Raw genomic sequence first — 13,939 nt, forward strand, 5'->3', positions numbered from 1 at the left:
CCTGCCAGGACAGCCAGGGCAAGTCCCGGTGGTTTATAAAGCCCCTGCCCACCCCCCCTGCCGTGCCAAGAGCAGCCGGGACCAACGGGAGCTGCCCCCTCCCCTCCTTTGGGCACCCGGCCAAGGCAGGTGGCACCCAGGGACCGAGGGACACAGCAAACACGAGCCACTCGTCACCGGGCAGGGGGGAGCTATTCCCTTATGCCACCCATGATCCTCACCCGTGCTCCCCACTGGATCCCAAATCCAAACTCTCCATCCTTTACACCCCAAATCCTTCATCCTGACCAGGCACTGCCTGGCTGTGGGCAGAGAATCACGGAATTCCAGGATGGTTTGGGTGGGAAGGGACCTCAAAGCTCATCCAGTGCCACCCCTGCCGTGGGCAGGGAAACCTTCCACTTTCCCAGGCTGCTCCAAGCCCCATCCAACCTGGCCTTGGGCACTGCCAGGGATCCAGGGGCAGCCACAGCTGCTCTGGGCATCCTGTGCCAGGGCCTCCCCACCCTCCCCGGGACCAGTTTCTTCTCAGTATCCCATCCAGCCCTGCCCTCTGGCACTGGGAAGCCATTCCCTGTGTCCTGTCCCTCTATCCCTTGTCCCCAGTCCCTCTCCAGCTCTCCTGGATCCCCTTTAGTCCCTGGAAGGGTCTCCAAGGTCTCCCCAGAGCCTTCCCCTCTCCAGGCAGAGCATTCCCAGCTCTCCCAGCCTGGCTCCAGAGCAGAGGGGCTCCAGCCCTGGGAGCAGCTCCGTGGCCTCCTCTGGACTCGCTCCAGCAGCTCCAGGTCCTCCTGACGTTGCAGCCCCCAGAGCTGAGGCATCATTTTGGCCTTTCAGCCTGGCCCCCAACGCCATTGCCAGGCACAGTGGCACCTCTGTTCACACGAATGTCCCCCGGGGCTGGCACGGGAAGGGCCCTGTGGCTGCTGGCGGGGTGACCCCACCGGGGGGTTTAACTCGGGTTTCTCGGCGCCGGTTCCCCCCCTCCCGTCATCTCAAACCCCGTGAGTGCCGCGGGATGCAAACAGGGCAAGGTGACCCCGCGGCCGCTGGCGCCGGGCTGTGCCCGAGATACGGGACCCTGGCGCGGCGCTCCAGCCCCTCAGAGCTCCGGTATCGCCGCAGCGACAGCGGCTCCCGGGCCCGCCCCCGTCCCCGGGGCGCGGGGGGCACGGGCGGTGCGGGACGTGGGTCCGGCACCCGCTGGCGCTGCTCTGACTGAACGGCGTGTCCTCAGCCCCACACCCCTCCAGACGCCCAGATTTGCAGGAGATTGGGTTTCCTTGAGGATGGAAGGGGAAAGACTACGGATTTTAATTTTTTTTTTTTTTTTTTTTTTTTTTGCTTTAATGTTTAATTTCCTGTGGGAATTGCCGCTGTTGCGAGGGTGCTGTGGCCAAAGCCACTCCATGCACCGGGATGTCCCCTCCGCTGCAGGGACACACAGGGGTTCCACGATGGGGGTGGCTCTTGCAGTGCAGTAAAGCAGGAATTTATAATGGTTTTGTAATAATCCATGATGATTTTTCTGCTGAAATTGTCCGGGTGGTTTGTAGAAGAGTGGAAAGGGGCTGGGGCCGTGGCAGCCAAAAAGGCAGCGAGGCTCATCCCAGCTTGGTGCCAGAAAGGAGTTCAAGATGGGTTTGAAATGTGGGAAGTCATCAGCATGAATTGTAGGAACCACCCTTGCGACAAAAATTTGCTCCAGGCCAAAAACTAATATTTTTAAAAATTATTGAAATAATAAATATATTAAAGTAATAATACTAATGTATAATGTATGAGGGACACTGTGAATTATAAAACCTAAAAATATAATGATATATTCTGTGTTTTAATATGATATAAATACATAAAGCTCCTGAAGTCCAGTGAAGAAGAGACTAATTAGACCAGAGCAGAATAGAGAATGGAAAATAAGATAATTAGAATAGAATGGAATTACAATACAAGATAATTAGAATAGAATAGAATAAATAGAATGACAAGAGAATTATAGACTAGAATAAAACACCCCTAGAGAAGAGAATAATGAAATAGAATAGAATGGAATAGAATAAAGAACAGGATATTCCCCTGCTGTTCTGAAGCCATCCATGTAATTATTTTAGGTGTGGAATATTCACACCTCAGTGCATCACCAGAATGCGGTGCCGGGTTTGTGACATTTCAGCCATGCCCTGCTCCCATCCCAGCCCTGTCCTGCTCCCATCCCAGCCCTGTCCTGCTCCCATCTCAGCCCTGTCCTGCTCCCATCCCATCCCATCCCATCCCATCCCATCCCAGCCCTGTCCTGCTCCCATCCCATCCCATCCCAGCCTTGTCCTGCTCCCATCTCAGCCTTGTCCTGCTCCCATCCCATCCCAGCCCTGTCCTGCTCCCATCCCATCCCATCCCATCCCAGCCCTGTCCTGCTCCCATCCCATCCCATCCCAGCCTTGTCCTGCTCCCATCTCAGCCTTGTCCTGCTCCCATCCCATCCCATCCCACCCCTGTCCTGCTCCCATCCCAGTCCTGTCCTGCTCCCATCCCATCCCTGTCCTGCTCCCATCCCATCCCATCCCAGCCCTGTCCCGCTCCCATCCCAGCCCTGTCCCGCTCCCATCCCCGCCCTGTCCCGCTCCCATCCCAGCCGTGTCCCGGCCGCTCCCACCCCTCTCTCGTGCAGCCGGTTCACCTTGGAGGCAGAACATCAAACAGAGCTCGGGACTCGCCCGTGCGGGGGCCCCGAGGGGCGCTTGGCTCCGTTCCGGGCGGGAAGGCGGCTCCGGGGATCAAAGAGCCCCGGGGCTCCGGCTCACCGGGCGGTGTTGACTTTCCCCCTGGGCTTCCCCCCCCCCCCGCGGGAGCTTTGCACCTCCAGGAAGAAATTAGAAGGATCTTTTCTAGGTTTCGCTGCCCCAAATGCGCTTTGAAAGCAGCTCAGAAGTGGGGGTTTTGCTAAATTGCAGGGAAAACCCTGCAGGGACGCAGGAAAGGGGAGCTTCTGCACCACCTTCGTTATGGACAGCTCCTGACTCCCCCAGTTCACAGTCTGAAGTCAAGCACAGCCTCCTCTTTCAACGGGGGCGTCCCTCGTTTTAATCAAGGGATTTCCCACTAATTTGTCACCTCCTGTAGTTGAAAGCCACTGGGAGATTGGCAATTCCCACTCCTGGAGTCTGGGGAGTCCCTCCAGAACGGGAATTGAGGATGATAAGAAGCTGCTAAGAGGTTTTGTTTCCTTTTGTTGTGGTGGAGTCTGCTGGGAGAAAACAATTTGCAATATTTTCCACTGGGAGATGTCCAAAAATTAAGCAAAAACCCCCAAATTAACATCCCTCTCTGCCCCTTTCCAAGGTTGTGGAAAGCCAGAGGCAGCTCATAAAATAAGGCAGCTTAATAAAAGAAACCCAAACCATGAAATTATATATTTTTGGGCCATTTTATGAGTTATTGTGGGGGGTTTCCTGAATTTTTCCCTCTCTCTATTGCCCCGAGACCCCTTCCTGGGGGTTTTTGGGCAATCCATGGTGTTCCCAGTGCCACATGTGGGTACCACAAACTCGCCCGCCTGGGGATGCAGCAGCCCCACAGCAGCATTTTCTCTCATAAATAAAAAGCAAAAAAAACCTGATTTTAAAAAAAAAAAAACAACCTTAAATGAACTCAGCCTAGTCTTTGCAGTGTTTTATTTTCACCACATTTATGACATTTTTGAGGGGGAGAAACAAGCGCAGGGAAGTTTTGCCAGGCTCGAACACCAAATCCCGACAGCTTCCCCAGCGATGGGAACACAGCGCCTGCCACGGCCACAGCCCGGGGCCTTTACGGATACAAATTGGTGATTTTAGAGCACCAAAACCCCCCCAGACCCCCCCAGACCCCACTGGTTCCACTGTTGGAGCTCCCAGCTGCACAGGTTCTGCAGCTCTGCACACACGAGCATCCAGCCCCTAAATTCAGCTTTGGGATTAATGCTGCTGCCTGAAAGGAAGCCAACCTGGTTTTTTGGTGGATTTTTTTTTTTTTTTTTGCTGTAAATGCTGATTAGTTTTAATTTCTTCTCTTCATTTCTCTCTCCTTACCCTGGCTGGGGGTTGCCACAGGCAGCAGGAGAGAAGCTCCAGCAGCACCCGAGTTTTCCACAAGAGATTCCAAGAGCAGAACTGCGAACACACATCCGAGACCACTTTTAGCACATTTAATTCCCTTTAATATCCCCTGCTCCTCTCAAAGCGAAGCTCCAAACCCTCATGCTGATGCTGGAAAATGTTTTGCTACATCCCAAAGAGCCACATCTGGCACAACACAGCTCCAGCCAGCTCTGCTTCAGACTCTTCCAAACCCATCCCAGGGCTCGGGAAAACCCATTCCTTAATTGCCCACAGCTACCCGATATGGATTTGATTTCATTGTGGGCCGGATTAGATCATCCATCAGCAGCTGGAAGAGCTGCTGCCAGGGAAAAAACTCATGGATAGGGCACGACTGGGCAGTATCACGATGGGAATTATCATCCCAGAACTGATTCCTCCAGCAGGAATTGCAAGGGAGCTGAAGCAGCTCTGAGGATACGGAGGGGCTGCAGAGGATTCGCATTTGGGATAATTTGGGCAGAACCTGAAGCTTTGGGTGTTGAATAAAATGCTCCAACTGCTCATAAAATGAACTTCCCGCCCCCCTGATTTTTGTTTTCCCTTGTACACAACTGAAAAGTGTGAAAATAATCCAAGTCAGGTCTCCAGCAGCCCTGCTCTGCAGATGAGATGATGCCGCTCAGCTTCACGTCCCAGATTTTATCATGTTCCAGGATAAAACACCACATGAGGAAGCTCTGGGCTGCCCAGCACCCACTTGCACTCTTCAAATCGCCTCACCCTTGATTTTTCCTGGATGAGACAAAGAAGGGGGGTGGAAACTCACTGGCAGCATCCAGGAGCCAACACCTTAGGAAAGGGATTTGTGAGGCCCCGTTTGCCACACAGAGAATCCCTCAGGCCCAGCCAGGTCCTGCTCCAGGCTGGGATTGAGCCACCTGTGGGAGCATCTTGGCCTGGCCATGCCTCAGTTTCCCCGTAGGACAAACGCTGAGCTCAGAACAACATTGGCCACCTCAGAGAAGCACTCCTGAGGCTGCCGGGTGCTCCGTGGGCACCTGGCGGCCACGGGAGATGGAAAGACACAGGAGCTGGGGGCTCATGGGTGGAATTTTCAGGAGCATCATCCTAAAAATGGATGTTCTTGAAGTCAATGGAGCAGCGGTAGCGGCTGTCGAGGACCCTGGAGCACAGGAGGCTGGGCAGGCAGGGGCAGGAGTGGTGCTGGCACTTCCCAAGGAAAGGCACCTGCAGGGAGGAACGAGAAAAATGAGGTGTCATGGCCCAAAAAATGATCAGTGAGATCAAAGCCCTGAGAAAACCTCTGGCTCTTCTCCGAGGTTCCAGAGGGATATGCCTGAAATTAATTTTTGATCCCTCTGAAGCCCTTGCTTGTGCGAGCAGCGGGTGCAGCATCATTAAATCTTCTTCCTGGAGCATGAAATGGATGCAGGCACAGGCGGTGGGATGCTCGCTCCGAGGCTGGGATGCTGCTGCTAAATCCTCCAGGAGCAGGACGGCAGCAGCCCCGCGCTTTGGGCTAATCCCGGCGAGCTGGGGGTTCTCATCCAGCAGAAACCACAGCACTGGGGCAGCTCGGAGGGATTCACTCAGCTCCTCCTGGCTCGGCAGAGCCTTTCTGGCTCGGTTTGGAGCAGTGTGGGGTGTGCCTGGCTTCTAAAGGAACGGGCAGAGGCTCCATCCCAGCTCCCTGTCACCGCCCACGGCTCCCCCGGGGCATCCCGAGCGATCCAGGCCGGGCTGGATGGGGCTCTGAGCAACGTGGGCTGGTGGGAGGTGTCCCCGCCATGGCAGGGGGTGGAAGGAGATGAGCTTTGAGGTCCCTTCCGACCCAGACAGGCGGGAATTCCACGATTTAGGATGGCGAGGACAGGCAGGGCGGTGCCAAAATAATTTAGAGGTTGAAATCAGCTACTCCAGCTTGGGGACCACCACGATCCTCACCCCAAACCCCCAAGAGCCCCCGACAGTGACCGCCCTCTGCATCCCAGGGGAGAAGAGATGCAGCGACCGACAGGTCTGGCGCTGGCTCCGCCTGTGCGGGTCCCACCCGCGCCGGCTCCTCCCTGCCACAGCAGTTTTCCCTTGGAATTCCTGCTCCAGAGGCACGACAGCGTCCCTGCAGCAGCGCCGGTGTCCCGGGCATCAGCTGCACTCCCAGCTCCTCCTCACTGCACTCCCAGCTCCCCACACCAATTCCTCCTCACGCGGGGCTTTATGGAGCTTTCCCCCGGTGTGAGGAGCTCAGAGCCCCCTTCCCAGCCCCTTCCCAGCCCTTTCCCCTCCCCAGGGTGGTACCTTGTGGCTGAAGGGGTGACACTCGTCCCCCTCCTGCCCCAGGAGGGTGCAGACGCGCAGCCCCCGCAGCCACAGGCTCACGGCACAGCAGATCCCGCTGCCGCACGGAGGGTCCCGCTGGCAGGGCTGGGGAGGAGGGAAAAGCATCGTTATCCCTCTTTTCGGGGGGTTAATGGAGAAATCAGCCCCGAGCTGCTGGGGGCAATCCCTCCTGGGGATTTAACATAAAGGGGGGTTCCCAGCTGTCCCGTTTTGGGTTGAGGTGGGAGTTGCGGGGCATAGCAGGGGTTGGGTTGGGGTGCTGAGGTTTGTGGGGTGAAGGGGAAATCCCTCGTGGATACAGGGATGGGGGGGACACAGGGAAAGCTCGCAGCTGCCCAGCTGAAAGCCGTGCTGGTGCCCAGGGAGAGCAGAAGCAGCGAGGGGTGAACTCATTGTCCATCCTCCCTCCAGGGATACGGCCCGGCTGAGCCTGTGAAACCTGCTCAGTATCCCCCGCTCCCAGGGCTTTTGTTCCATTGCTAACGGGGAGCAGAGCAATTCCAACAGCTCGGCCTCTCCCACCCCAGGCAGGTGCAAAACTCTGGGGAACGAGAATGGGGAAACTGAGGCACGGATGCAAACGCTGCCCCAGCTCAAAACCTCGCCTGGGAGTCCATGAAAGTGCTGGGAAGAGGGGGATGGGGGCACTCTGAGCACGAAGCAGGTCCCATTGTGCCCCCCAGGGTGACCAGAGGGGCTCATGGCACCCCCAAACCCTTCTCTGACCCCTCTGTCTGACGCTTGGTTGGCAGCACAAGGAGAACTGGTGGGATTCTCTCGAACATCCCTGGGGTCACCTCTCCTCAGGGCACCTCTCTCCCGGAGCTCCCAGCACAAACCCATCACGGATGAGGAGCTGTGGGAATTTCAGCTGGGGGAAAAAGCATGAAAACCCACCAGAAAGCAAAATTTCTGTGGTGCAGCTCTAACAGGGTGGCAAAAAGGGGATTTTATGGAGCCTTCCCTTTCCCTGATTCTCCTTGAGCATCCAAATCCCCTTGAAACCCCCAAATTCTGTCAAAAACCAGATCCCAGGAATGAGGGACCCTCCCTCACCTGCAAGCTCAGGGGGCTGCAGGCAACCAGGGAGCTGCACATCCAACCCCTTCCCTCCCTCAAAAGGAGCCATTTAAGCCTTGGGAATCATTTAAGGAGCTGCTGGATCTGTCTGGCCCTGGATGGAGGTGGATCCCACAGCCTGCAGCTCTGCAGCTCCGGGGTCTGTAGGGGTTGGGGAGATGCAGCCAAAACCACCCCAGGCTGGAAGGAAACAGCTCTGGCTGTAAGGGAAAAGAGGAGCTAAGAGCCAGCTGAAGTCAGCAAGGAAATTCCCCCAGGTTGCGAAAAGCTGGGAGGCAGCGGGATGGAAAACTCTGCCTTGGTTTTAAACAGATTTTTCACTCCTCGAGGAAAGAGGGGGGTTCAGCCCTGCTGAGACCAACGCCAAGGCTCCTGAAGCACCAGCAAAACCTGGATTCTGTCCCCGAAACTCGCCTTTAGCACCACCCTCGGTCCAGCTCGGGAACACCGAGTCCATGGACAGGGTGAGCATCCACCTGCCCTCGGTGTTCCAACAGCTCCCACCTCTTTGAATGATTTAATCTGGGAGGGAGAAGGAAAATCTGAGGTGTTTGAGCCCTTGTCCCAGTCGGGAACATGCTCAGAGAGACGCCAATAAAGATTTATTAATTTTCCCGTGCTGGAAAACGTCCGGAAATCGCCCATTTCTGACACGGTGTCGAGAGGAGGAGAAGAGCGAGGTGTGGCTTTACCCTCACGGGCTGGGGCTGGGACAGAGGGAGCAGCATCCACGCGTCGGAAAAATGAGCCACGAACGGAGGAAAAATGAAGAAAAACGAAGAAAAACGAAGAAAAATGAAGAAAAATGAAGAAAAATGAAGAAAATCAGCGGTCCCTGTGCTCCTCCCCGAAGCGAGGAGGGCGAACCAGCGGGAGCAGGACTCAGCCCGGTGAGGACGGCGCAGGGGCAGCGGGGGAGGAGCAGGAGGAGGCGCAGGAGCCGCAGGGTCCGGCCTCCCACCCTTTATAACCCTGCGGGTTTTCCCCCGGGATGAGCTCGGGAGGAGCAGATGAGACCTGAATCTCAAACGGTGTCAAAGACAGGTTAAAAAATCACCGGGAAGGGATAAAACCTCCCTCCCTCCCTCCTTCATCCACCTCCCAGGGGGATTTTCCACCGCAGCCGGATTTTCCAGGCACACCTCAATATCCGTGTTTATTCCTGCCGGGTGCACGGGAGAATTTCATGAAGGGTCTGTGATTTTTTTTTAATCAGAAAGAAAACCAAAGAATGAAGTTCAGTTGTTACTCCCTGGCTCGTCAGAGCCCAGCATGCCAAAAGCGTGGCTCCATGACAAATATCCCACAGAAAGAGAGGCTTGGCTGCATTTATTTGGGAGCATAAAGGGAGGCAGAGAGGGGAAAATGTCTTTTTTAGTACTGAGGGTGTGTTTCAATTTGAATATCACGTATAAATATGTTGATTTATGGCTTGAAGTACAACGCGTCGACCTCGAGCTGCTCCTGGGAGCACGGGGGAATAAAAAGGCTGGAAAAGCTGGAAAAGGTGGAATGATCAGCTTATTTTTTAAATCCGTGCATCCTGGGAGGATGCAAGGGAGAACATCCCGATGTGCTCAAGGCTGGGGGGCCTCAAAACAAAACCACTCACTGCTGCTCACAGGGAAGGAATTCCTGCAGCCTCGGCCGTGGGACGTCCCCATGGAGCTGGGATCACTCCTCACCCCCCTCCTCATCCCATGGAGCCCCTCTGGGAGCCCAGCAATACAAAGGTTAATCCTTTTTAGGGTTTATTTTAATCATAAGTAAAAAATAATAACAAAGAAAAATCGAAATACCCTTCCATGGCCAACACCTGGGTGCTTCCACGGTCAAATCCTGGATCCTGGATTCGGCTGGGACTGCCCAGACCAAGCTCCCAGGCCTGCCTGGGGCACAGATGGTGCCTCAGACCCTTCTCAGGACAAGGGCAGGACATAAAACTCTGTTTTTTTCACCCCAAAAGAAAGCTGGGTTTGGGATTCTCACCCAGCAGGACAGATTTTTCCAGCCCTGGGGTCTCAGACTCCTTTCCAGCATTTGGAATTCAATCTCCTTTGGCTTTTCCCACTGAGGAATCAACACCCCGAGGCTGATTTGGGGGCTGGTCCCTGTTGGACCCAGTGCACAGGGACAAATCTGGGATCAGGAGCAGCCCTGTCCGGGAAGCGTGGTCCGAGGTGATGGTTTGGCATTGAAATATGGGTTTGATCAGGCTCTTGTGGTGGTTTTATTTGTTTGTTTGGGTTTTGTTGTTGTTACTGGTTTTTTGGGGGGTTGGTTGGCTGGTTGGTTTGTTCTGTTGGGGTTTTTTTGGTGTTTCTTGGGTATTTTTTGTTTTGGTTTGTTTTTTTGGGGTTTTTTTTGGTGTTGTTTTGGTTTTTTGTTGTTGCTGTTTGGGGTTTTTTTGAGAATCAATCTGGTGCTGAATTGCCAATCGAATGAGTCAAAACCAGCCCCAGCACTCCCTGCCCTCAGCCCAGCCCAGGTTTCCATGCAGAGCTGCACCACTGAAGTGTCCCCGACCTGGGCTTGAATTAATTAATCCAAAATCTCTCCTGGCAGAAATCCTGCAGCCGGGAATGGCTCGGGAGTGGTTGTGCTCGAGAGGTTTCCTTGCCAAGGGGCTGACAGGACAGAGGGGAGGCCCGTGTCTCCAGAGGGGTATTTGTATTTGTATTTGTGTTTGTGTTTGTATTTATGTTTGTGTTTGTATCTATATTTGTTTTTGCATTTATATTTGTATTTGTGTTTGTATTCGTATTTGTGTCTGTATCTGTATTTGTATCTGTATTTGTATTTGTATCTGTATTTGTATTTGTGCTTGTATTTGTATTATTTGTGTCCTGTGTTGCCTCTCAGAAGTGGGGAGAAAAGCCCCAAAACAAAGGCACTTTCATTGCAAGCCATTCCCGTGGGCTGGGGTGCAGCAGGAAGCCCCTGGAAACCCTTTGAGCGCGCAGCTTGACCACAGAGAAAGAAAAGTCCAATAAAAAAAAATTTAAAAGTCAAAACCCTGCTGCACTTCGCTTCCCCCTTCAATATCAGTTTAATTTCCCGAGCTGACAAGCCGAGATCCGCGGCCGGGCGCTGCCTCATTTCAGTGCCGCGGGCTCCCGGGGCTGCCCCATAAATCCCCTCCCACCGCCCGCTGCCGGCACGACGCGGTTTTTGGGGGGGTCCTCAGTGGAAAACTGGTCTGAGAGTCCCTTTTAACACCTCTGTGCTCCATGGGGAGAGGATGGGGGTGCTGATCCCGGCCGTATCCTCGTGTCCCTGCATCCCCAAACCTGCATCCCCCGCCGTGGTCCAGCTGCGAGAGGATGCTCTGGCCGGGGAGGGGGTACAGGAGCATCGTTAAAAGCCCACTTGAGTTCCCTTGGGCTCTACAAATCCCGGGCGGTGCTGCGTGGAGGGAGGGGACACAACTCAGCCACGCTCAGGAGGATAAAGTGGAGAAAAGGAAGGGAAAAAACCCAAATATCGCAACTGTGCCGCGTGCTCTGCGGGAAAACGGACAGGCGGGGCGGGCTGGTTTGGGGCTGCGGGTTTGCTGCGGGTCCTCCCGAATCCGGGCACGGTGCCTGCGTGAGGGGACGGCGGCAGCCGCACAGCGGGGCCCGGGAGGGACCCGGGACCGGCGGATTTTGGGGTGTCCGGGGCACCCCCACGGAGCCGAGCGCGCCCCGAGCGCTTTTGGCCCTGCGGAGCCGCCGTCGCGAGGTCACGTGGTGCCGCCGCTGCCAGGCGCGGGGCGGAAGTGGCGGCGCTGGCGATGGAGGGGACGCTGGAGCAGCACCTGGAGGACACGTACGGGCCGGGGGGCACGGGGGAACACGGGGGGACACCGGGGGGACACGGGGGATGAGGGGAGCTGGGCCTGGGCCGGCCCGACCCGGCTGTGACCGCCGCTGTCTCCCCCAGCATGAAGAGCCCGGCCGTGGTGGGCGTCCTGTGCACCGACTCGCAGGGGCTCAACCTGGGCTGTGAGTGAGCGAGCGCCGCCGCGGGAGGGCACCGGGGCCGGGGGAGGGCACCGGGGCCTGGCAGGGCCCGCTGAGGGCTGCCGGGGGTGGGAAGCACCGGGCACTGCCCCAAGGAGGACTCCCGGGGCTGCGGCACACCGGGTCCTGCCCATCCCCTCCAAAGGCGCCCGGGGCTGGGGGCTTCAGGCCCTGCTCATCCCTTGTGAGGGCTTCTGAGGGTGGGGGGCACCGGGTTAGGGGACACCAAGCCCTGCCCGGCCCCTTTAAGGGCTCCTAGGGGTGGGGGGCACCTGGCACTGCCCCACGGGGTAGCCGCAGGTCCTGCCCATTCTCTTTTAAGGGCTCCCCGGGATGGGGGCACCGGGTATGGGGACACCAAGCCCTAGCCGGGACCTGCCCGTCCCCTCTAAGGGCTCCCAGGGGGGCACCAGGCCCGGCCCTACCAGACCCCTCCCCGTCTGGGGGTACCCGGCCTTGTCCTGCATCGACACCGCTCTGAGCACACCGGGCCCTGCCCTGCTGTCCCCAGGGGCCACCAGCTGCCTGTGCCTCGGAGGAACCCGGAGCCGGCTCTTCCCGAAGCTTTAATTCAGGATTTTTGGTGGTTTGAGAGGGACCATTTGGGGAGACACTGCATCAGCCCCCAGGGAGAGGAATGGGCTGGGGCAGGATGAACCCCCTTGGCCTGGGGAGGCAAATGGCCTCTCCCCAAGCACTGCCCTGGCACACGTGGCTTTGCCCATCGTCTCCCCCCTGTCCAGGCAGAGGGACCCTGTCGGACGAGCACGCTGGCATCATCTCGGTGCTGGCCCAGCAGGCAGCCAAGCTCACCTCCGACCCCACTGACACGCCCGTGGTGTGCCTGGAGTCGGACAATGGGTGAGTTGCCAGCCTGGAGCTGCCGCTGTCCCCCCGCCTTTGCCTTTCCCCCAGCCCTGGGAGCCTCCCAGATCCCCGGAGCAGCTCCTCCTCTGGAGCTGCAGGGGCAGCTGTGGAGGAAGCCCCGTGCCAGTGAAGCTGTGGGGGGAGGCAGGCACTGCCATAGGCAGATTCGTTGGATGAATGGGATTTTAAGAGGCAGGAGAGGTAAAAGCAGTGGGAAACCTTTCAGGGGGGGTGGTCACTGCAGCTCGGTAGCTCTCCCGGGATCCCTGTGGGTAACAAAGGCTGTGAGGCAGCAGGGACGCTGCTCAGGGAGTGGGGACATGGAGCAGCCGAGGTCTGGGATGGAGCTGGGGGCTGCAGCTGCTCGGTGATTGCCCTGCCCACTTCCCACTTCCCTGCCAGCTCCTCCTGGCACAGCTGAGCTCCCTCAGCACGTTTTCCTTGTTCCAGGAACATCATGATCCAGAAGCACGACAGCATCACCGTAGCAGTGCACAAGCTGCTGTCCTGAGCCTCGGGGACCAGCTCTGCTCGCGGCTCCTCCTCCCTGCACACCACCCTCCCTTTGGAGCTCCACACCTGGGATGAAGGCTCTCCCTCCCCTCTCACGGCTCCTGGGCAGCTCTCCGGGGCTCCAGCTCACCTTTTAGCCCTTGTGCTGCTGAGGATGAACCGTGGGCACTCCCCCAGCCCCTGTTACAGCAGATGCTATCGGCTGTGGGGAGGGGGCTCATTTGTTGGAGAGATCAATAATAAATGACCTGTAAAAACGCTTCTTTCCTTCTCTTTGCTCCGCCTGGGAGAGCCGGGCCTGGTGCTTCGTTTCCAAAGCCAAGCGAGGTAACTTCTCCCACTCCCTTCATTTGCATTTCTGTAGAGAAACATTGGAATTCACGGGGGCTCCTCCAATAGGAAAGGTACAAACGCTTTCCAAAGAATTTCTCCTAGGAAACATTTCGCCTCCTCAAGTTAAACATTCTGTGGGAGTTACTTGCTCACTGTGCCTTGGGGTGAAGTTCAGACCTGCGTGTGCTGGCCCTGCCGGGGCCCTGGGAGCTGTAAATGGATCTTGGAACATCCTCACTGTACCGGTTTGGCCAAATTTAGAAATATATCCTCTGAGATATCCTCAGTTTAGAGGCATAGAAAGGCATAGGAATTAATTTCTGGGCATAGGCAGCGATTTGTGTCACCCCAAGACACTCAAATCCAGGTCCCTCTGCCTCTCGCAGATTTGAAACAGGCAGGGAAACAATCCTGCAAAAGGACTTGGGAAGCTGCTGCACTCCGATGGCTCCGTGTGCTGGGGAGGGAAGAGGAGCCGGGCTGCAGCTGCAGGAAGGGGAAGGGAAGTTTCCCAGCAGAGCATGAGGTAAAGCTTGCGCTGAGTCAGAGTGAAATGCCCTTGTCACTGCTCTGACTTTACTCCTCGGAGCAGTGACAGTGACAGGCTCACACAGGAGCAGCCCCTGCCTGGCCAGGCTCCACACTCCCATCCAGCTCAGTCTCAATCTGGAGTAAAGCCCCGATCTTGGCATAGCCAAGCTC

At 56.5% G+C, this 13,939-nt stretch overlaps 2 protein-coding genes across 2 annotated transcripts; one reads left to right on the forward strand and one right to left on the reverse strand.

The window, feature by feature from the left end:
- Nucleotides 1-5,207: 5,207 nt before the first annotated feature.
- Nucleotides 5,208-6,545, reverse strand: PROK1 (prokineticin 1). Its single transcript, XM_010404628.3, has 2 exons — nt 6,399-6,545; nt 5,208-5,327 (listed from the first exon to the last, which is right to left on the reverse strand). Exons 1-2 carry the CDS (start codon nt 6,543-6,545, stop codon nt 5,208-5,210), a joined length of 267 nt encoding a protein of 88 aa, XP_010402930.3.
- A 4,681-nt stretch (nt 6,546-11,226) lies between these two features.
- LAMTOR5 (late endosomal/lysosomal adaptor, MAPK and MTOR activator 5) lies at nt 11,227-13,164 on the forward strand. The gene is made up of 4 exons (XM_039565517.1): nt 11,227-11,330; nt 11,445-11,506; nt 12,268-12,385; nt 12,842-13,164. Exons 1-4 carry the CDS (start codon nt 11,296-11,298, stop codon nt 12,900-12,902), a joined length of 276 nt encoding a protein of 91 aa, XP_039421451.1. The 5' UTR covers nt 11,227-11,295; the 3' UTR covers nt 12,903-13,164.
- Nucleotides 13,165-13,939: the final 775 nt, after the last annotated feature.

The sequence above is a fragment of the Corvus cornix genome, chromosome 26 (genome assembly GCF_000738735.6).
Source record: "Corvus cornix cornix isolate S_Up_H32 chromosome 26, ASM73873v5, whole genome shotgun sequence".
In the NCBI taxonomy this organism is placed as follows: domain Eukaryota; kingdom Metazoa; phylum Chordata; class Aves; order Passeriformes; family Corvidae; genus Corvus; species Corvus cornix.